The sequence below is a fragment of the Vanellus vanellus genome, assembly GCF_965231255.1.
Source record: "Vanellus vanellus genome assembly, chromosome: 6".
Lineage (NCBI taxonomy): Eukaryota > Metazoa > Chordata > Aves > Charadriiformes > Charadriidae > Vanellus > Vanellus vanellus.
The window spans coordinates 15,657,040-15,681,565 of NC_138911.1; the positions used below are offsets into that span (position 1 = coordinate 15,657,040).

Genomic DNA, 24,526 nt, shown 5'->3' on the forward strand with positions numbered 1-24,526 from the left:
CCCTCTTATACACCAAGGAGATCAACACAGACTTAACAATTTGGATTGTAATACGAAAAATCTTAACAAGTGCCTGAGCAGCACTTGGAAATTATACAAGGAAGTAGAAAGATGTGCTAGACCTTACAGTGAGCTGCGCTCAAGGCACTGAATCATGAAAGTCCTCGCTGAGTGAGCAAAGATGCACTTTGTTCAGAAGAATACTGCAGATATCGAACATTCATTATAACAGACAGGCAATCTGGATTTGGAGAATGGAATCATTCTTCACCTGTGATGGTCTGCTTTTATAGCAGCTTTCCCGAGCTATTACAGGAGTTTCTACAGCAGACCACAATAGAGAACAGGGTGTTTTCTATTCCCCCGGAATTAGAAAAGGAAAACATGTAAGAATTCACCCATGTGCTGCAGTAGAGCCCACAGCAGGACTGTCAGAAGATTTTTCTCTTGTGACAGCTAGGGAATATATTCCTTTTTGCACCTCACAGATTCAGAAATCCTGAACTTTTTCTATCAGAGAATTTTAGCTAATATAGGTACATGAAAAGGGATTGAGTGAATTCACATGAATTAAAAACTGTTTAAGATGTCAAAGATGCAAAGCTGAATACTTCAGGGTCAATCTTAGCTCTAAAAGGCTGCATCAAAACAGATATTGTGCAATTTCATGCTATCTTTCATGCAGTTTCCCAACATCATTTAGAAGGAAATGAATTACTGTGATAACAATATGTTATACTGGTTAATTTTAAAGTTCCAAATGTAAAACAATGCTTAAGTTATATTTATGGTTCTGATGTTATTATGATACAATCTTTGAACGTGTCTAGTTCCTAGAACCACAGATTTTTTTAAACCAGAATAGACTGTGATAATAAAAACATCAGATTTCATGAATAAAATAGGTTATAGAACGGTTTTAATTTAATTAATTCTCTCCTTAGAAAAGCAAAAGCCTACTTAAAATTTATGATGACTGAAATTTCTACTCAAGACAATTAGCATCACATAGTCCTTAGTTTAGTCTAAATCCACATAGCTTTTGTTTTCAGAACATTGTTTTTAGAACATTGTGTACACTCTTACAGATCATGAACAAGCTACCTGTGGTTTGGTTTGGGTTTGGCTTTTTTTTTGTTGTTGTTTTGTTTTTTAATATAAGCTAAGTGGATATTTCATCAAGCCCCCGAATATAGGCATGTTTTCTATCTCTTTAGTCAGTCTTCTCTATTTCTTCCTTGATCCACTTCCTTGCACTATTCATTTTTTTTTTCTGTTAGAACTAAATGAAGTGCTTCAATGACAACAGAGTAAACAAGTTATGAGACACAGAACTTCCTTAATCTTAAATTTCTCTATATATTTAAAACATTTTTTTAAAATAAGCACTCAACTTCAACGTCACATTGAATTCATTATCATGTTTTCCAGGCGCTGATTTTCAGATCAGTTTCCTATTCCGTAACTGTGGTGTACTTACTCATATCCATTGGACCCTACATTTAGCTAAATGGAAATATACACAATTTTATTAAAAAAGAATATGCAGAATGTTTTCAGCCAGATTTAATATATAAGGACCCTTTTTCAGGCAACATAGTGCCTGTGTAGGTTTTTACTTACTGCTCTATTTCTCTACGATATCTCTCTTCTTCCTCTGCAGCCTTCTGGGATATTTCCAGTTTTCTTCTATAATGACAGGAATTAGGACACAATGATAAAAATAATATTTTCTGAGTAAGAACTTTACAAAGTGTGTCAGCATAGTTAGTAAAAGATATAGACAGCAAATATATACGCGTTGGCAAAAAGCACTCCTTTTAAAAAGTCATCTTTAAGATACCAAGGGTTCAATATACTTTTATAGGAAGCCTGAGGACGTTCATGACCATCTGGATAATAAGGTCATATCACCTATCTAACTCTGTAAGTCCCTATCTCCTTTTGAGACAGTTCAACGGTGTGTTATTGTAAGAGTATATAATTTGTAACTGTCCTGCTAAAATAAAGGATGAGGGAATGGCATCAGGAAAATAACTAAAACCCCATTGGACTATAGAGGTACAAAGTGACCCTTCTACTCAAGACATGCCTGAATTATACCGGCTTTGAAAACCCAGAACATCAAAAGCACCACAATATAAGGATTTATGAGAGACTCTGCAACAGCAAAATTAAGTTAATCTAAGTTGGGAATCTTCTCACAGTTGTTCCTGTCTTCCACACTCTTTCCAAATAAGCTAAATTTTTCAGACTGTCCTACGTAAGAGTCCTTACAATCTCTCTTTCTCTTGCTGCTCTTTGATGATTTTGTTAGTCTCCAGCGCAAGTCGCTTCTGATGCATTAACTCCTGGCGTTCTTGCTCACGAAGACGTGCTTCTCTCTGCCTTTCTTCTTCAGTCATGAACAGCTCCTTTCCCTGCAATCAGAAGCACCACCCAAATCAGTTGTGAAGAAGTCTCATGAATGTAGTTCTTCTATGAAATAATTCAAAACAAGTTACATACTACCACATCTGCCATTTCCTCACATCACTTTTTCTGAGGAACGCTTTCTGAAAGACCCTGAAAGATCTGACCACTTCATTCCAAAGAACTACTCCAGTTTCATTCTAAGTTATGATGCACTAAACACCTCAGAAGAGGCAAGCAACTACTAAGGTCAGCAACAAGAGTGTAGGGGTCGTACCTAAGACGTGCTTAGTGTGTCTCCCAGAAGAAACTCTACATTGTACTTTACTGAAATCTAATTGAGCAATGCAATGCAAGAGAACAGCATATTGAATGAATCCCAATGTGGAAGAGAACTACACAGTAACTGCGTTTTAATGCTCTTGTGGTTGCTGTGGAAATGTACAGGGAACCCAAATACAGGGAACACAGCTTGCCAAAAGGTTATACAGTTCATGCGTTTCAGTTGCTTTTGTTCCTGTTTCATTTGCTTTACAGTTAGGACACAAGCACTATTTTCTAGTCAAGAAAGATACTGCCATGGTTCTATTTGTGGAACACTTTGATAACATTTATCTAATTTTTATAACTGACATTAAAATCCCATGTTAATTAGGAAGGCAGAGTTTTTCACGGCTCTAAGGCCCAAAGCAGACAGCTCAAAACAAAAACAGGCAATGAAGAATGACTTTGCACCACGGTCCTTGCTGACCAAAAAACAGGAGTAGAGAAGCTGTTCCCTTTTGCAACCTCTTCTTCAGTACAAAGAGGTGTATCGAGGAAATGAGAGACACACAAGGTGAAGTAGGATGGAGCAGAAGAGTTCCATAGCAAAAATTCACCATTTTAAGGATGCAATCCCAGTGGTACATGCTGGAGTAGATCCCATCTTTTCTAACAGTTGGTAACATATCTGGGAGTTGAAACTAAGTCCTTAGGATGTTGAGTTCCTGAAGCTTTATCAACTAGTCTGGAGCATCTGTTTAAACAATGTCTACAATGCCTTTAGACAACTGCATCTTTTGTTACTGTAAGAGTAGTTTAATTAAACCATTAATTCCTTAATATAGCTACACAGTATACATGAACCCTTAGGAAGCAGCTTAAATGATTTATTAAATCTTGTTTTCCCTATTTAATTCAGTTGCAAGGCAATTAGAAAATACCATCTTTGATTAGTCTACAGAACTTGAGTATCCTCTTGTATATAACTATACATTTTACTATAAGAAGGATTAAAGCAGTAAAAACAATAAAACATTTATTGAAAGCCACAGTGAAGTCAGTGGAAAGATTTAATTAATTTCAGCTGGCTTTAGATTAGGCCCCACAGGCTTATAGTTCTGTTGTACTAAATGGTGGAAATGGAAAACTGAACATTTTTCAATGTGTTGTTACACTAAAGAGATCAGATAAGCAGTTACACAGGGAATTAATTTGGAATAAAACTAAAGCATCAGCTACTCACAAGGAAAAACTGACTCTATTCCAATTCGTGTTTCAGTAGAAGCAGCTTTCTATTAGAACAGAAGCTCTCAAACATGAGAAACCATTATGATAAAATTAATTTCCATTCCTTGTCAAGGGAATGGTTTTGCACTGGCCTACAGTCACGAAACTGTTTTATTTGAGAATACCATGCATAGTTATTAATGAAATAATCAAGACACTCAACACTGCCCTGGTTTGACAAAATTCATTAGGATAGACATTATAATGAAACACAGCTTTACTACTAATCTATTTTTATCAGTTATTTGCCCACATAATAATTTTCATAGATATTCTGCTTTTATACATATACTACTTACAGCGCCTGCTACCACAGAGATAGTCAAAGCACGACTACTTTTGAGAACTCTGACAGCCTGCAAATTAAAGTAAAACAAAAATCAGTCTGAATTGAGTGATAAAAAGCCTGTATACATAGGATGAAAGATGCTGGTTGCCAAGGTTGGAATATCCAGAATACTTACCTGAACCAAACAGGGTGGTACGTATTCAAATCTCCAAATTCCTATGTTCAGTACACAACCTCTTTGGCCAAGTAGCCCAACATCAAAACGTACTTTTTGCAGCCAGGAAAATTGGACAGATGCTTAATAAGCTGAGAACTATGTATTCAGTGAACTGGGAACATTTGATCTTACCTCTTTATGATCCACATTAGAAAAGTCCACTCCGTTTACCTCAACAATCTGATCACCAACCTAAAGGAGTTAATCCATATTTTAGTACAGATGCTAAATTAGTACATATATTAAATGAAAACAGAAAAGATAGTCTCTAACATTTTTAATACAATAATAAAAGGTACTGGCAGAGTACAAGGGGAACAGACAGGAAAGTGGCCAGGCCTCCCATATAAGCATTTTCTACTGCCCACTGTTTGAGTCTGAATACTGAGCTTGATGAACTGTTGGTCTGCCACAGCAGGGCACTTCTAATATTCTTAAAATTTAGGAAGCTTACTTCATTTGAAATGTAACCACACAGTATTTCTTTCCCATGGGGGAAAAAAAAAAAAAAAAAAAAAAAAAAAAACACAGCAGCTAGAGACTTTACAGTGATCCAGAATCCTTGAAGTTGTAGATACCAACCAAAATTTCCTTGTGATACCTACCTTGGAAGGCACTTACCTCTAAGCCCACCTCTGCTGAAAGAGAACCCGGCTTAACGTTGCTGATAAAAATGCCTGGTTTTTGTGTTGGGCCACTGGAAATACTAGCATAATATAAAAAATAAACATCTATGGGATAATATTGATAGAATAATATGGTGTAATACAGTGAGCAGTCTTAGGTTTTTTTCCTCATAATTTCTTTCTGTTGTGGTTTCAGCAGGGATCAAGTTGACTTTCTTACCAGTAGCTAGTATAGTGCTCTGTTTTGAGTTTGGGATGGGAATACTATTGATAGCACACTAGTGTTTTTGGTTGTTGTTAAGCAGAAAGTCAACTCCACCCCAGCCAAAATCACAACAGTTTCTGAATAAAGAATGTTTTTGTGGCATTAGCCTACTCTGAAACAAACACCAAAATTTGCCAAGTACACACATAATCATCCTACTTTTCTGTTCTTTACACCACAAAACTGCGATTTAAGAAAAAGCCAAAAGAAAAATATTCAAGCCTCTGAATTTTTCCTTAGGTGTCGAAACTAACATAGTAGACTGACCTACACTGTCTAAGGGACTTGGACACTAATGACATTGGAAAGCAAGCATGTAGTACAAGGAAGAATTACTAATTCCTTGCACTTTTTCCTCACTGAACTGAGGTATACTGTATGTATAAAATAATGATATTTTTCAGGGTTGTTTATTAGAAGAAAAAAGGATGTTTCAACCAGGGGCAAATATCTAGCCTGGAAACTAAGCTCCAGTCTAAGCTAGACCCAAACAGAGAAATTATTTTCATAAATAATATATCGAGCAGGTGATGTTAAACCACCCCTCCAAGTCTGTAAATAATTTTTTTTAAACCTTTAGGTCTTTCAAATAATATGAAAGAAAACTTATGCTTTAGAAAATATTTTGTGCAGTTCAATCTTAATAACTTCAATTATATATTCCTAAATATGTGAGAAATCCTACAATACCCCTTCTACCCCAAAACCTCCATAAGTAGCTGCAAGGACAGGAGTCTGAGAAGCATCTGTTCATAGTTCTAGAAATCTTTCAAATTCAATATTACATTTAGGAACTGGATATAGGTGTGTGATGGCTTCTTAGTTCTGAAAAGGGTTACAGGAAGCAGTCTAAAGTTCAGGGAGTAAACCTGACACTGGATGGTGCTGGAACTTGCTACATCACAAAGCAGCATTTAAAAGGATTTTAGAAAGTAAAAGCATTTAAAAGATCTAATTCCACGACAACTTTATTATGTCACTTTCAGCCTGCTCTTATTTTTACATTTAAAAGACTTTTTTGGTTTTAAGTCAGAACTTGTAACACTTTTATGCTTTGTCTAATTATACATAATGTGTGCGACAGGTATGCTCCTGTTTCAGTTTGCCTTCCTTGTGTGGATCTCCATTTTCCTGATATCATATCAACGAAGGATGGAAATAACTGCCTTGGACATCTCACTTAAACCAGTGGCATAATAAGAAACATGTACCCACCTGCATCCCATGCCTTTTGTACCAACCAAGCTAATGAAGACTTTCTTCTCTTTATTGTCTCTCCCTCCAGAAGAAGCAAGACCAGCAACACTGCCCTTTCCTTCCTGTAGGGAGATTAAAAGATGCTGCAGATGATACAGCTTCAACAGAGTAACAAGACTAATATAAAGCTTCATGAAGCCAGGATCAAACCCTGCCAATATCAAGATAAGATTCCTCCAAGGCCCTACCAGAGACGAATGTGAAGTACAGTCACTTCAGTGGAGCTACGTGGCTCAGGTGAAAGACTGAACTTATCTTTCTATTTGGAGAAGATGGTTTATATAGTCAAACTTTGTCTTCAGAAATGGGTGAAAGAAAGTTAGGGGAAAGTGATATGGCAAAACAATCATTTAGATGTTACCCGACAAAAGAGCTGGAAAAATACACTCACTATTTAACAAAGGCTTTCTTCCTGAAAGCAAAAGAACGATAATTGTGGTCTCTGTTTTCATTGCTGCAACCCATCGAAGTCCCTTGCACTCGTACCTGTCATTGTTCCACTAATATAGCTAAGATAGGCCAAATCTGTTAAAGATTTATATAGTAGGACTACAGGCCAGTAAGTTAATAAGCTTAAGCAAAATAAAGTACCAATTAATAAGGAAAAGATATTTCATTTGTATCATGCCCTTTCCTTATCTAATGATACTAGAATTGTTTCATACCACAAAAGATGTTTATCCCAGAACACTTGTAACAAGATGTTGCATCATACAAATACGTACAATAACTTCTGTAATAAGCTCCGATGACAAAGTGTTTCAGAACCATTACAGATTTCCCAGAAGACATCTTAATAAAATATCAATTTCTTACCCCAGAGTCTGACACAAATTGGTCCACATATTGCCATTTAAGGGGTTCATCTGCTGAACTGGAAGGAAAGAGTAATTTAAAATAATAGTGACAAAATAAATGTTAATGTATTCAAGAAACTGCTTTGGAAGGTGGCCTCCCATTTTGCATCCACAAGTTGCTTTGGATATCCTTCACGACAACTGGTTTATTTTTCAGCAATATAAATAGAACATCAAACAAGCGTACAACTATTTAGGCTAGTAAAGCTGGTCAATAAATAAAATTGAGAAAACCTCAAGTGAAACACTTTTGGGAAACTCTAAGGAAAAACTGTGAAAATAATCATAATTACTTGAACAGCCTATGTAAGTGTCTATGCGGAGACACACCTCCCATTATTAACATTTCTCAAACATTTCACCTACAGTTTCAAATTTTCAACAAAAATTGGAACAGGACAATTTGAAATTTTTCTAAGATTTGAAGCAATCCTCAAATATTATGTACATAGAGAAGCAATGCAGCTCTCTTAAGCTAGATCGTGGATAATTTTATTGATAATGAAATTTCCAGGTAATGTCCATGAGAAATGAGGAAATAGAAATTAGTTCACTTAAGCAGGCAACTGGCATAAAAGGTCAGATTCATCAAACAAGACACCTGCCTATTTATCACAAAGGACATGCCATTTAAATCAGCTACGGAGATGCCCATTCGCACCTTTTCAAACATACAGATAAACACAGAGGTTCGTTGGATATTGGAAGAGGCTATGTGAAAATGAATAGCAATTTGTTTTCAAATTAAATACCGTTACCTTTTGACGGGTATCATGCCAATATCTGAAAAACAAAAATACTCTGCTAAGTAACACTTTCCACACGTCACTAGCAATCTATTAACAGTGATCTTCAGTGACACAGATGATTTTTGATGTTACTTACGTCTTACTTTAATGGACACTATTTTCTTTGTACGAATGAGGTTTATGACTTCCTCATGTGTGCACGAGGAAATGGAATATCCGTTTATACGAACTATCTCATCTCCAACCTCAAAAAAGAAAGGAAAAAGAAAAAATAAACACTGAATAGTATTAAAAAGTTTTTAAGCAATGATGCAATCTGGCAATCATTTTGATTCAAAGGTTTGATAATGCTGAGTCCTGAATACTTTTTGAATTTCAGGTAATGTCCAGATCAGATTTACCTGTATTTGTTTGAACATATTAAAAACTGAAAGGGTAGGTTAATGGCCAAATAACAATTTTATAAATAATATCTAGTGGAAAGGATGAAAATTAGACTCTACACATCAGACTCGTACGCCACAGATTACCTTAAATACAAGTGCCCATATTTCAATTCAAATAATTTTGGGTTTTCTTCTTTTATACTCCAGCAGTTTCAGTTTGCTTTTACCATATGTTCTTTGAGATACCTTCTGAAGTATCAGGAAGACCAACAGGAAACTAAACTTGGTCTTATTAACTTGCCTGATTCTGGATTCAGAAAAATGCATTATTTTAATAGAATTTAGCTCTGTTTCAGGTGCAACATCTGATTAGTTACAGTAGTCCTATACTAGCATAATGAATGCGTATTCTGGGATGCAGTAGCTTAAGTCTTCTTGCATCATCCACATTAGTAATGAAGTTACATGCAACTCACAGGTGACAGATTTTCAAATGTCTCACAGCAGCAACCCATCCTTCCTATTTCATATACCATGATTGAGAAGATGGTACCACCACCCTAATGTGGCCCTCAGGCCGTGGCATTCCCCCTGTTATATGACATGAAAAAAGTGAGAAAACCTGGGCTAGAAACATAGGAGGAAGCTCCCACTGTACAGAAGTCAAGTCAATCACTTAATCCAAGCTTACTCAGGCCCCCGTGTGTATGCAATATATATTTATTTGAGCTCCATGGGTGACAGGGAGAGTGGTCTGCTACAGAACAGACCAAGAACATGCACTCTGAATAATAGACAAAACTAGTGGTTTCCCCAAGACAAATTTACATTAAGATAACTGGACTGAAAGCAGCAGTAATTTGCACTCTGTCCTCCACCCTAAAGGACTGGCTCTGTGTCTCTGTACGGAGATCTTCTGGTTATCCTCCAAACCTGTGTGCCAAATGTCTCACAAAATGGGTATATAACGGATGGAAAAACAACTGGAATTTTCCACACAGGTTTCACTTGCTGTGCAGGAAAAGATGTAGGGGTTTTACCAATTAAAAAAAAAAACAAAAAAAACCAAACAACACAACCACCACCAGCACCAGCATACCAGAGGAAAAACCCACGCCTACATAACTAGCGTATACTAGTGTAAAAGATAACATTGCATGTATGGCTTTTGCTCTACCTATTAAACTGTCTCAATCTCAACCCATGAGTTTTTTCTCACTTTTACTCTTCCGATTCTCTTCGTGCAGTGGTGCAACCTACCCGCTCCTTCAGGGTACTTGGGATGATTTCCCTCCCAACCTGGGCCACACAACAATACAACGGGCCAGAGCATAACATAATGGTCTAACATGAAAGAAAGAAAAGGTGGAGAGCAACGGACCAGAACACAATAGTGTGCTTGGTCTCCACGGCTCCTACCATCACCCACTGCCTCTTCTCTTTTTCATATGTAATAAGTATTATCAAATCTTCCTACTGTGATCTGTTCAGCTAAAAACCCCCACCAAAACCAATACACTCTCGCCCCCCCCCCCCCGCCACAGACCATCCACTTTTCTTTTTCACTTGTTTCAAAAACTTTATCTATTTTTTTTCTAGGAAGTACCATATGCTCTGCAACGGCACACAAAACACTTACAACATGTTCACTGTACCAGTATAGTTCATGCAGTGCAGTTCCCTCTCCACTGAATTTAAAGACTTTGAGCTTGTGCAAAACAGCATTAGAAGGCTACAAAAGCAAAGCAAATGCGCTACGTGACTGTCCTGCAGAAGAGAATACACTTGCAGAGGCAAAACATGACTGTGGTGCCCAGCCCCTAACCAGTGGGACTGCTGCTCCACCTACTGGATATCCAAAAATTTCACCCAGGGCAATGACCTGTGTGCAATTTGCAGCACTCTTAAGAGCTTCACTGTTTTCATTTAAACCAGACAGATTTTTAACATGATCTTTAATAAGAGCAGAAATAGGTCAGTACGGAAAGCTTTTGAACATCCAGCCTGCGGTAAAAATGCACAACTGGACAAGGAAAAGCACGTGGGGTCTGCAGTTTAGCGTCAACCCCCTGATAGCTCTCGCTGTGAAAGAACACTTGCTTAACCAACTTGTTCCAATTATTCAAAACTACATCCACCCACCCATCCACCCCCCCCCACAGGCCTGGCAGCTATGCCATTGCACTCCTCTTTCCCCTGCAAATACACTGCTAAATTCTAAGCTAGTTCCACATCCCAAACCCAAGAATTTAGTCTAGAGCCATTTGCTCCCAACACTTCAGGAAATCCATTGTAAATAATGCATTTTTATGAACAGGATTAGCACTGGCAATGTGACTGTACTGACAAGAAGTGAAAAGGCTCAGAAATAAGTCAGACTTGCGGCACTGTGCATAAAGACTCAATATCCTCTCCAAACCATAAAGACTCTCGGCCAATTTAGGATTCTGATGGTTATTCTAGGAAATGCTACAAAAGCAACTGATCTTTGGTTTTCAAAGGAAGGTTGAGTTCCTCAAGAGTAAAATGCTCAAAAAGCTTCTTCCTCCATTCCCATCTCTGGCCTCTCTCTGGACTACTCACAAAAATAACCTCAAGTACGCAACGTTGACCTCATTTGATCTACCTCGACTTTTCTGTTGATCTTACATTATTTGTAGTTGGTGGAATTTTTAATTTGTTTTAGTTTAGTTCAAGATCCCTCCTTTACTCACACCCTCTGCATCATGCAGGCTGTAACAGACCACAGAGCCTGGGTTTGCACAAACCCAGCTTTTTAATAACAGTAGGTCAGGTCACCCTTTTAACTACAATGCCATAACACACAGAAGCATCCTAGTTTTAGGACTGCAAATGGCAGTACCATTTGTGAGTGTCTATATAGCTTCTGTATCAGTAGAACTAGTGTTGCTCTGAGGATGTCATTATTCACTAAGCGAGTCATATTTGTTAATATTATATCATCCCCCTAAGAGGCACACACTTACAAGATTATAAATGCAGGCACAACATATTTTATTTTTTGCTCCCATATGGGAATGACCTTTTCCCCTATAGATATTTTCAATACTCCTCTTTGCTCAGCTTCAGAAGCCAAATGAAAAGACAGTCTAGTACTCTTCACTCATCCTAATGACATTTCTGTTACTGACTGGCAATGTGTGACTGATGGTGTTTTAGAAATATCTCAGTCTAGGCTGAGCTACAGGACACATAACAAGCTGCTTCTCCATAGGACGCCTGAACAGCTTTTCCTGAAAAAAAAAAAAAAAAAAAGTGGCCACATACTGAAGTAATTAATAGGTTTTTTTCCCCATGTATTTTGTTACTTTTGTGCTGGTATCACTGTATACCAACCTTCTGAATCCAAAGCAGTAGAGATAAAAGTCTGCAGGGCTGAGCACAGTAGAACAGTAACAACTATTTTGTTATTATATATCACTGTTTCCCCTTTCCCTATCAAACAGGGAGATGACAGACTTTCAAAAGAAAAGCTGCAAACCTAACTTTTCCCAAATAAAATGCCTATTATTTGTAACTTTTAACATGAGAAATATCATATTTAGTGCTTCCAGGAAATTGAAGGGTTTTTACATAATAACATCACTGTTTCAAATTTCTCATTTTGTATACTTTGTCCATTTTCATCATTCATACCAATCTCCACGTCTTTGTATTCAGCAGAATGCCCACAGACATAAGTATGAGAAAGCGGGGGGGAGATGAAGTACATTTTTTCATGAAAGGACAAAACACTTGCCTTTTAGAGAAACTGTAGTTAAAAAAGGGTCAAAACCAAAAATGTCTCAGTGAGCCTTCACGATTATTCAGCCATTTTAATGTAACTTGGAAACTACTTCAAGGAGAAAGCATGAAAAATTAATTTTATTTTTTTAAAAAAGCAGCAGGACGTAAAACTGATGGTATAATAGAAGATCATTATACCTTTCCGAGACAGCATTTTTGGGATAGAAAATGTGTAGAGCTTTCGTTAAATAAAGCAGGTGGGTGAAATTTCAGAAGCAGTTGGCTTTACTGTGAGACAGCAATTTAGTACAATGGGTTGCCTGTCAGCTCTTGTTATTCAGCGGGGTTCAGAAAGTGCCTAGTGCCACCTATTATGAAGGCACTTTAGTCTGAGCTTTAACACCACATATCAGAAAACAGAAGTCAGATGGTTACCTGAATTGCAAAGCACCATCTGTTCATATTAATACATATAACATAACTCACAAATTCATAGTCAGTCTCAAGCATATTTCCCACTTATTGTCCCTGCTTTGTCTGCCAAACTGAACAAATTCCGAGTCGCAGTAACATTTGTACAGCCCAACCCAAAGATCCTTTATAATCCCATTCACTGTCACCAACATGTAGTACGATGGCCTCAGTTACAGAAAGCCAGTAGTGCCTTTTTGCATACTGAGAAAAAAAAGAAAGTTGACAATCTTACAGTAGCACAACAACTGAGCATAACTCCTTATCTATCGATTGTCTCATAGAATCATTTAGGTTGGAAAGGACCTTTAAGATCATTGAGTCCAACCACTAACCTAGCACTGCCGAGTCCACCACTAAACCACGTCCCTAAGTGACACCTCTATGTGTCTTTTAAATACCTCCAGGGAAGGCGACTCAACCACTCCCCTGGGCAGCCTGTTCAATGCTGGACAGCCCTTTTGGTGAAGAAATTTCTCCTAATACCCAATCCAAACCTTCCCTGGTGCAACTTGAGGCCATTTCCTCTTGTCCTGTCACTTTTTACTTGGGAGAAGAGACCGACACCTGCCTTGCCACAACCTCCTTTCAGGTAGTTGTAGAGAGCAATAAGGTCTCACCTGAGCCTCCTTTTCTCCAGACTGAACAACCCCAGTTCCCTCAGCTGCTCCTCATAGGACTTGTCCTCCAGACCCCTCACCAGCTTTGTCACCCTTCTTTGGACACACTCCAGCACCTCAATGTCTTTCTTGTAACGAGGGGCCCAAAACTGAACACAGTATTTGAGGTGTGGCCCCACCAGCATCAAGTACAAAGGGACGATCACTGCCCTAGTCCTGCTAGCCACACTGCTTCTGATACAAGCCAGGATGCTGTTGGCCTTCTTGGCTGTCTGGGCACACTGCTGGCTCATATTCAGCCAGCTGTCAACCAACACACCCAGGTCCTTTTCTGCCAAGCCGCTTTCTTTCCAGCCACTCTTCTCCAAGCCTGTAGTGTTGCATGGGGTTGTTGTGACCCAAGTGCAGGACCCGGCACTTGGCCTGGTTGAACCTCATACCATTGGCCTCGGCCCTTTGATCCAGCCTGTCCAGATCCCCCAGTAGAGCTTTCCTACCCTCAAGCAGGTCAACACTGCTGCCCAACTTGGTGTCCTCTGCAAACTTACTGAGGGTGCACTCAGTCCCCTCATCCAGATCACTGATAAACATACTAGTCTGAAAAAAGCAGAGTGGCAACACAGCATTAAGATGAATGTACTAGCATGACAGTTTAAGACAGTGGCTATTAAGTCCAGCAGCATTAATGCCTTCCAGTATTTTCCAGGAAATGTTTTCAAAAGCCATAAGTGACTGGTCTTTGTCTTTTTTTTTGTTTTCTAGCAGTGGTTTTCTACCTGGAATCTCTCTACTGAGCTGACCACAATCTAGGAGCAAGTCTTTTGTCTACACTTCTCATTCTCACTGTGTAATGTAGTGCATGAGGTACACAAGCTTTTGTATTGCAAGCTCTGGGAAGGTACATCAATACCCTTTTCTGGAGTTACCCACTGGCAAATCCCATGTTTAAAAGTAGGCTACCAACATAACCAGCACAGTTTTTGAGGTGTCCTATGCCATCCTCTTCATTCTAACTAAATACAGAATTGGTGGCGGTGTACTCCCTGAATTTGTGGTTTTGTTCTACGAAGGAGCTTCTAAAAGCATCCAGGTCACACGCCTGTCCAGAGCAGGCTGCCAGAAGATGGGACTAATTCAATGGTGATTCTGAATTAGTGAAAGGGATATATGAATGTACAAACAAAAGGGCATGTGCATGTGTGCAAACAGACAGGAACATTTATTTAAATTTTAGAAAGTTCTCAGCATGAATTATACAAACACGGAAACATAACTTTGCCTTATCAACAGAAGTTTGTTTGTTTGTTTTTCTTCTAATCTAAGAGAGTTGTGGGGTTACACTGAAGCATATCTACAAGTCACATTAGTTTAATTAAACACTGTAATGAACCATGTCAGTCTAATACATTTTGGACTAGTATTAAATATAATCCCTAAACATTAATATTTCCAGCAACTATTCACAGTCAACAAACTGAAATTAGCCAGGCATATGAGCCTTTCTACTCAGAAACACAGACCTGTAATATACCTTATCAACTTTGAAAGCATAGAAAGATGAAGATAATTGCCATAGCAATTGCTCACTTCTCTCTTCACTTGTATATGAGCAAGAAATGACACATTCAATAAAGCCAAACACCCAAAACTTGAATAACGCAAATTGCATAAGTACCGATTCAGAAAAAATGCATTTCTATACATCATTATTTTTGCCAACTGTGTTACAGTTCATGTATCTAAAATTTAATCACTGAAAGTGCAATTCTGTGCAGTACAACTGATACTGGAAATGGTTAAAATTTGGTTCCTTCTTTTATGTAATTTTATTGCATAAACCAAACCCCCCACAATTTATACATGAAGTTCAGAAAAACACTTCATTACACAAATTACATCTATACAAGTTGGAATTAACATTTTTTAGTATTTATATGCCCTGTTCTACACACAATCAGAATTTAGCAACTTAAAACACTCTTCCACAGTCTAATTAGAGATCTGTCTTTCTATCTGCTTAGATTTAACTGTTGCTACTCATGAAGTATAAGCACCCCAGAAAGCCCTTTTGCCTTCAAAAATTATCATATCCCAAATAAGAGAAAGACATTTACCTATCACTAAAATTGGTGAAAAGAAGACAACTTTAATCATCACCATGGATATAATTGTATTTACTATGGCATTGACTATATATTTTGACTTTTATTACAAGTGACAAAGAGCACCCAGCAACAGCTATTTCTAAACTTTAAAGAACAACTCTTACTGCCTGCTTCCCTAACATTGTAGCAAAAGGCTTTTTGCAGCACAGCAGTCATGAATATTATTTTATTACCTGAAGTCCAACATTGTCTGCCTGTCCTCCTTTAACTAACTGGGAGATGAAGAGGCCACAGCTAAATTCCACTCCACCTCTCACACTTATTCCAAGTCCTTCAGGATGCAAACGATCCAATCTCACCTCTTTCAGCTTTCTGCAAAAATGGAAGATACTCAACTATTCAGCTGCATAACACTTTGTGGCAATGTTTCATATGAAGGTTACACATTATTTTTCTCTATAACATTTAGGCATGAAAAAAAGCGAGCTGATTGAAGTTTGGATGGATGTTAAAGCCATCAAATATTTTTTATAAGAAAAGACATCTGCAACCATTGAAGCTGTCTGCTTCTAAAGGGTTTGAGCTATAAGAATTTTTTTATTATTAAATGCAGGAAAAATAAGAAAAGATTGTTTCAATTGGAAAGCATTGGTTTTGACTCCCTTACACTGCCTTTACTAGATGAAACAACTTGGCAAACAATTTCAGGTAGCTAAAAACTGTACTTCTAGCAAATATAGCAAAAGTAAAAAAAAAAACATGCCCAGCTCTACACAGGTGACTGGTATTTTACTTGGAATTTGTCTGAAAACTCAGTATTTCCTGCTTGTATTTAAGTTAGCTGCATTGTCCTGCATTCTCTTACCGTGATCTTTTTGGCGTAAGCTGATCATATTCCACCTGGTGTTTTAACGGGATAAGTGGGCGGATAGCATCGAACAGAGGCAGTCTGCTTGGTTCATTAATCACAAGTTTTAAGTCCCCCACAAGCACTGGGAGATTCATAGATCTACAAAAACACAGTGAGAAAAGAAGCACAGGTAATAGACACACCAACACAAAGCATAATTTAATAACTTGCTGTATACGTAGCTTCAGTGTTTGAATTTCCCTTCAACCTACTGAAAGAGTTATTTATGCAGATATTGGTTTTATCAAAGCAAAATAGCCTCTGAGAAAGCAAACTTTCTGTAAGCAAAGGAATAACAACTACCTCCTTCAAAATAAGTGAAAACTCCTATATATTGCCTTTAGCTTTTAAGGTCATGTGCATCACTTTTATAGATGACATCTTTAATTTAGTAGTTCCCAAAAGATTTATGGAACTGCCTACTAGATTTTAGTTTCCTTACTAGTTAGCAATCCTAAGCGAATCTAGGCTACAAACTCCTTTCTCCCCTAAACTTAGGAGACTGACAAATTGGTTTGATCCAGGAAAAAAAAACAAAAGCCAAAACCACAATGCTCAGTAGCTAGAGCAAAGACTTGTTCAATTTTGATTTGAAAAAAAAATGTAAAACTTAGAAGGGCCATCAGCCAATAAACAAAATCTACAGAAACTGAACTGCTGTGAATAACTGTTTCATGAGAGCTATATACTCTCCTTGATATTGTCAGCACTGAGATAGCTATAGGCTTAGAAAGTGTACTTCATTGCCCAGCTGCACAAGTGGACGAACAGCTCCCCAAGGTTCAGCGGAACTAATCCTACACAACATCCAGTTAAACTTGGTCTATATTATTTACTGTTCCCTCTCTTATAACGTACATCTCCTGGCATACAATATTTTTGAGGCATATGCCCTGAAAATACAGATCAAGAATGCATATTACATGGGATTAGAGGTCAAAAAATACTTTTGGAAATATTGTTCACAGTGAAGCAGACATTAAATGTTAACTCCAACAGCAATTGCACGTATTTTTGCTCTGGAATACTTCATAATGTATTCCAAGGAATTCACACATCATCAACATAAGTTCATAGAGATATTAGAAGTTTTGCTCAAATCATCGCAATTTTGGAAATTGAAGGAAAGTTACTACGTGCATTGTTAATTTTGTAACTGCAAGAAGATTTTAAATAATTAAGAGCTACTGAATCAACCAGCTTTCCAAACAACAGGCTTTATGAATGGAGAAGCAATTAGACAGACCTGAGTGAAACTGAATCAGATATGCAGCTGAATACACCCATAACTATAGCTCAGTGCAAACATCAGGTGGAAACGTCTACATTTCACTCAGCTGAGATGCTATTAATTAAGATATGAATGGAAACAATGTCTATCAGAGCCACTTGTCTATGATGAGTGGAAAATACATTCTCATCTTCTTCGAAAAACAATGGATCAGACACTGATCTCATTTACAATGATATACATCCTAAGCAACTGTGGTTTAAATCAGTTCAGCAAAAGGATTGGTAATAGGCCTATCACCTTACCATTTTTTCCCATTATGCTGTAATAAGCCAGAGCTGTTAAACATGCCAGATTCCCAGACTAATTTTTTTCAGCTTTCAAATAACAGTTGCAAATAAATTTTTATCTGAACAGTTAGCAAAAATCTTTGAAAAGCAAACTCAATAAAAACCTCTGTTGCAAATAAATAAGCGTTATTTGAAAATATTAGTGGACTTGACTAATGCGCTCTTCCTTTTCCTAAGGAGAGTTTTATCATCCAAGCACTCCCCCCCCCCATAGGAATCTACTAAATTCTTTTACAAAATTGCCAAGTCATAAAATCAAATAGCTTTATGGGTGATTACAGACATGCTCCTTCCTTGTCTGCAGGCTATGCTGTAAAAGTGTAAGACTTCATTAAACTGAATAAAAACTATTACTTCACTACTTTTCTAGTAGCATATAAAAAGACCACTTAAGATCTTGAATACTCACTGTTTACATTTAAGAAGACTAGCAAGATTCTACACAAATATATATAAAGCTAAATCTTACTGGTGGTACATCCGCAGCACATCATAAAGGTAATCTTTCTCCGCTTCATTGTCAATTAGTAGATTAACCTGAAAACCCAAGTAAATGTAATTATTGTAAATGTCTGACTAAATAGCCACAAATGTTGAACATACAAGACTTTCTCTTAAGCCATAGAGCAAAGATGTCTATAGGGAAAGACTCTTTTTTTTGTTTTTTAAAGATAAACATTGTTTTGCAATAGAGTATTACCTCACAATGTGAAACCTACAACAGGACTTTCTAAAATTAGTATTACAATTGGTCAAGACGGTTAATACAAATATATTCAGCGTGCTAGATTTGCCCTCAGCAGTAATATTATTACAATATGATAATATTTGCCTTACCTGATAATCACTGTACTGTTGAATAAATGTTTTCAGAAACCTTTTTGGCCATTCATTAATATAGCACATGCTGTCACAGATAAAACCACCACACTGAGATGATTATAATCTATGTTCTGTCATCCAAACCACTGATTTCAGGATCTCACTTATAACATTATGAGAACCGCTACACTACTGTTCCTCTTTGCTCCAGCTCTTAACTGATAGAACTTGCTAGTTATTCTTTCCTCCCCCACTAATAGTACATTTACTTAAACCGGTGTCATATTACTGTGCCTGCTCTTGGATAACTGCAGTAAAAAACCCAACCAAACAACCCAAGAATTCTAATATGAGGAGTTCAATTTATATCCAGTGACAGTGAGACCCCCACTGATGTTACTTTCAGGGAGAGGTCATATCACATTAGTTTTACATTTGGACAAGCTTGATGTTTAGGAAAACAATTTACATCTGACCTAAAGGCTAATATTACTGTGACGTGAAGTCTGAGGACCAATTTGCATACTTAAAGAAAAGCCCTTTCTTTCTAGGCTTGCAATGGTTTGCATTCTATTCTAAACTAAATACATGCTTCATATTCCTTTTGTCCCTTTTGCTCTCTAAAGCCAGCAAGACTCCACATACAGGTGGTTTTCTATTACTTGTCTCCTCTGGAAAAAGACACTTTCAAAACACCAAAAGGCTAAAAAGCTATGTGCAGGACAAGATTGCTTGACAGTACTATTAGCAAGTAAACCAATTAATTCACCATGAGTTTCAAACATAGAAGAAAAAGTCCACCTTAAAAGAAAATAAAAATATTGCAATCAAACCTGACTGGTTCACAAATACCGTACACAGACTCAAGGCAAGTTAATACATGTAAAACTAAGTCCAGCACCCATTTTCCCCTCCCAATCAGCAAAAATATAACATATAAATCAGCTTTGGTTCTGGTATACAGAACTCAATCCCTAGTGGTAGCTAAAGTACTGTACAAGCAGTATCTCACAAAGAACACTAAATGTTTAAGCACATCAACAAGCAAAACCATCACCATCTTTTCTCCTGATTAGGAAAGCAACCAGTAACATCATCACGTTTTTCTCCTGATATGCTAGTTGATGGTCCTGTCTCCCACTCCTTCTCAGGAACTAGAAGGCCATATCTTCACACAAAACATTCAGTCTTCCTGTTCAATTCCTGCACTTCCCATCCTGCACCAGCAACTTCCTTGTCCTCTAACAAAAACAAACACCCAAGTGACTTCTTATATATTCAGAATGCTACAGCTGGGTTAATCTTCCTGGGCCATCTCTCTAATTAGGTCATTCTTCTCCTGCTGCCTTCTGTCCCACCAATTATCACTTCATTGTAGCCACCTGCATATCTTACCATTTTCCTAATTAATTAACTCCTTGGGACAGAGTCTTACTTTAGCAATAGACTTTACCTAGACTTATCAACAGCTTCCAAGAGCTGACTCTAATTTCATAAATCCTAAAAGATCATACCCTCATGTAAAGAAAACAAAAAATAATCAGAGAATTATTTTAGTATATCTCTATTTCTAGAGAAAATAACTGTGGAGGTGTGGGACAGATGATTTCACAGCTTTTAAACATAAAATATTAAAATAACATCTGGATGGAGTCCTGGGCAACCTGTTCTAGGTGGGCCTGCTTGAACAGGGGGGTTGAAGCAGATGACCTCCAGAGGTCACTTCCAACCTCAACCTTTCTGTGATTATTTAAGGGTATCTTCATAGTAGTTGTACCATTTACAATCCTAGAACACAAATAAAGAGTTGCTTATACTCTATTTCTCACTATATAAATTGCACTGTTTTTCATACAAATTAATAGAGAGTCATTATAAAAACTGCACCTACATATAAAAGAAAAATAAAATCTGGCAACAAGTCTATATAAATTCATTCAATAGAATAGAAGTTGTGGGGGAAAAAAAGCATTTTTTGGTGTGGAAAAAGTTCAGATTACAGTAATGCACTACCATAACACTACCTCAATCTGTCAGCTTTTGAAGAATAATATAAAGGTCTATTTAATCTATCCAGCCTTTGAAAAACTATTGAGGGAAATGGAAGAACTGGTTAATATTTTTGCATATATTATATATTTTGTATTGCTGCTTGGTTTATGAGGAGAACCACTTAAAATTACTAAGAAAAAATATGAAAGCAGCAAATAATTGAGGTAACTCATCCTGTGGCTCAGCATTTTCACTGTTTTGACAGAGAAAAAGTAGTATCCAAGACATTAAAAATGCCACAAAAGCCACTAGAAGCAGGATGACACAAAATAAAGACCTGTTCCAATATCCTCTTCTGTTTTCACTCAGACACGCATCCTGCTTATCTGCACCAACAAACACTGGCAATAAGTCTTACGTTGTCAGGGGTGGGACTAGAATGATTTATGAATTACAGCAGCAATGAAAGGGAAAAGGTTTAAAGTTCAAGACAGTAACCATCCGCCTAGGAACCAGAGTCTATACAGCTATATTGCGTAATCCACTGTTGAGTCATACAGTAATCACAGAATCGTTTAGGTTGGAAGGGACCTTTAAGATCATGGAGTTCAACCATAAACCTAACACTGCCACCACCACCACTAAACCATGTCCCTAAGCACCATGTCTACCAGTCTTTTAAATACATCCAGGGATGATGATTCAACCACTTTCCTGGGGAGCCTGTTCCAGTGCTTGATAACCTCTCAGTGAAGAAATTTTTCCTAATATCTAATCTAAACCTCCCCTGTCGCAACTTGAGGCCATTTCCTCTTGTCCAACCACTTGTTACTTGGGAGAAGAGACCGACACCAGCCTCGCTACAACATCCTTTCAGGTAGTTGTAGAAAGCGATAAGGTCTACCCTCAGCTTCTTTTTTAGGAGGTAGCAAGACAGAAATAACTTGCTTAGACAGCTATTGTCATCACCACAGAGTATCCAGGTCCTTAATGTTTTTGAACTTCAGTTTGTCATATAAGTGGGGTTTTTTTGCAGTCCTTCTGCTTCATTATAATAATTCTTTAGTTAATGGCTTTATTACCAGGTGCTACTTCTGTAAAACACAATATTACAATACTTAGAATAAATTCTGTTCCCTAGCTGACCAAAAACCCCTAACCAATCCCCCCCCCCCGAAAAAAAGGGTCACAAAAAAGTACTGAAAACTTTAGTCTGAGAGAGTCTTAAATGGCTGTGGAAAAACATCTTTTAGATGTGTAAATCATTTTCCCCCTCCTTTCCTTAAATAGAGCTTTGTGAGCTTACTTTGCTCATACAATTTTGAACTCTGCTGAGCAGTTATTTAACTGGGTAAATGACAAAACGAGGTGCCAGGCACACTGAGTCGCTTCATGTATCAAGTGCGCTTGCACATGACTGCACATACACAACTGCACTGGTGAACATTAAGGTGGAACTTGAGGCTTCCGAGGAGCGGCTGGCAGCACGCAGGACTGCCAATGGGAACCGCCTGGGCCTGGACTTCAGCACCTGCACTTTCACCTTCCCTGAACTGGACTGGGTGCAACATTTTTTATATTATACTAAAATAAAAGAAATTGTATCAAGCCCTGTAAAAGCTCAAGCATTGAGGAATGTTCTTCCTCTTCTCTCCCCTGCCTTTTTAAGGGTTTTAAGTTTTACCACCGCCCTCTCACAGGAGGCTGCCACCCGCTTTTCCGCGCCTTTGGCAGGGCAGCGCCAAGTTCCCCGATCTTCTCCCTTCCCCGTGGCTCACTGACACACAGGCAGCACGCCCCAGTCCTCCCCGGCGCCAGGAGCCGTGCCCCAGCCCGCCGCGTCGCCCCTCTCCAGGTCGCGGGGAAGCAGTTCTGGCCCACCGCCTGCTCTCTTCCGCTGAAGCGACCCCGGGTGTCCACCGGCCCCGCTACTCTTACCTTGTGCCGGAACTCACGGGCCACCCGGCGCTCCATGGTGCGCGGGGTGCGGGCGCTGCGCGGGTGCGGGCGCTGCGCGGAGCGGCTGCGCCGGCGAGGCCGCGCCCCGGGGCGGTGGGAGGTGCGCCCGTCGCTCTCACCCGCCGCCGCCTACAGCATCCCCGGCCCTCGTCCTCCTCCACCGCCGCTCCCCTGCCCCGCTGCTTTAGCGGTACGAGCCGCCGGGCAGCCGTAACCTCCTTGCGACCCCAGGGTTTGGTTGTTTAAGGCCAAAACAAAAGAGAAAGAAAAGGTAAAAGAAAAAGAAACACACGCCCACCCCCTTCGCCCCCAGCGTGTTACCTGGGCTTTTTCCAACCGGTGCTTCTCGTAGGGCACGGAGCTCACATCCTAACTTCTTCTGTGCATCACTAGCCTCACTATTTAAGAAAAACATGAAAATGTGAAATTTAAAGCATGCCAGCACCTGGAGGGGGAAAAAGAGAAGAATTTGCTTCAATAAATTGCTCTACTGCAAATGATCTCAGTTTTTTATTTTTAAGTAAACAGGGTGAATCTGATGTAGCCCTAAGTCTGATTTCCACCAGCCTTTCCCACTAACAGAATATTGTTGTTTACAAATGTAGCCTCTGACGTGCCTACTGTGAGTGACTGCATAAGAATCAAGCTCAGAATACCTGAAAAGAAACCTATTTCAGACTAATCTCTTTTAGGTTATTTTGTCTTGGGCTGGTTCTTCTCCCACTTTCCCCACTGCAGTACGTGATAATAAAGACTTCTGCAATCAAGGCTGGAAGCAAGTGGAGGAGACCTGCTAACCAATGTCCCTTAGTTACCCTGCAGAATCAGCTTTACCCACATAACTCCAGAGGGAATGGGGTTTAGGTAAGCACACTGCTGCTCCTTCCAACAGAGCAGAAACTTGTATGAATACATATAAAGGTGTGATAAAAAAAATCCATACTGCTAAATACAAACTGAAATCTGTTTTATTATTTCTGTGTGATAATCTTTGTAAGCTACACCAGCTCCTGTAGAAATTGCTCTTACCCCTTTCAGGATGGCTTTGCTGTATTGGAACATTTCACTGGTATGTACACTACCATTTCTCATATCAGGTGTCAGGAATAAGAGAGGAATCATTTTAAGCCTGTGTACAAACAAATACAAAAACTGTTTTCAGAAAACAATTTTCTCTTAGAAGTGCAACGAGTAGTCCACAAATCATTTGTCTTCTACCTAAGTTCCTGCACCGCACAATATTGGAAAGCTATCCTACCCAAGCATTAGACACACAGCTATAGAATTTCTTTCCTGCATACACAAAACAAAATTGTCTTATATTTGAAAAGAGAAGGAAGGAGATACATGAAATTTAAAGGACACATAAACTAGCATGTATGTTTCCTTTAAATTTACATCTAGACTATAACAGTCATTGATATCTATCAATTGCTTCTACAAGACTTTATAGGAACAAGCTGAAAAGTTATGTACATTTGAAAGAAAGTGACTTTTTTATCATATAGAATTCCATGGAATTCCATAGAATTCTAACTCCTCTATGTAGTAAAATATTGTAGAGTTAACTTTATTTGGTGATGTCAAAACTGCTCTGAATCATCAGGTAAAGGACACACCACACAACAAACTTGGTGTGCTGTTAGTCTCCTCTGTTACATGAATTCCAGTGCTCTACTGTGCATAAATACAAAGCAAACCAACATACAA

The 24,526-nt window shown here is 38.4% G+C and overlaps 1 protein-coding gene across 1 annotated transcript in view; it reads right to left on the reverse strand.

Annotated features, from left to right (window-relative positions):
* The window catches only part of USH1C (USH1 protein network component harmonin), a gene marked incomplete at its 3' end in the record, with an annotated part of 47,913 nt that extends 25,038 nt beyond the window's left edge, over window positions 1-22,875 (reverse strand). Inside the window, exons 1-13 of the mRNA XM_082485285.1 lie at window positions 22,796-22,875; window positions 18,513-18,580; window positions 16,418-16,561; window positions 15,786-15,924; window positions 8,360-8,468; window positions 8,233-8,257; window positions 7,434-7,491; window positions 6,576-6,679; window positions 5,091-5,175; window positions 4,602-4,661; window positions 4,263-4,319; window positions 2,278-2,420; window positions 1,624-1,689 (exon numbers count right to left, since the gene is read on the reverse strand). Coding sequence (XP_082341411.1) covers window positions 1,624-1,689; window positions 2,278-2,420; window positions 4,263-4,319; window positions 4,602-4,661; window positions 5,091-5,175; window positions 6,576-6,679; window positions 7,434-7,491; window positions 8,233-8,257; window positions 8,360-8,468; window positions 15,786-15,924; window positions 16,418-16,561; window positions 18,513-18,580; window positions 22,796-22,831 — 1,094 coding nt within the window. The 5' untranslated portion in view covers window positions 22,832-22,875. The remainder of the gene's footprint in view (window positions 1-1,623; window positions 1,690-2,277; window positions 2,421-4,262; window positions 4,320-4,601; window positions 4,662-5,090; window positions 5,176-6,575; window positions 6,680-7,433; window positions 7,492-8,232; window positions 8,258-8,359; window positions 8,469-15,785; window positions 15,925-16,417; window positions 16,562-18,512; window positions 18,581-22,795) is intronic.
* Between the last annotated feature and the right edge of the window lie 1,651 nt (window positions 22,876-24,526).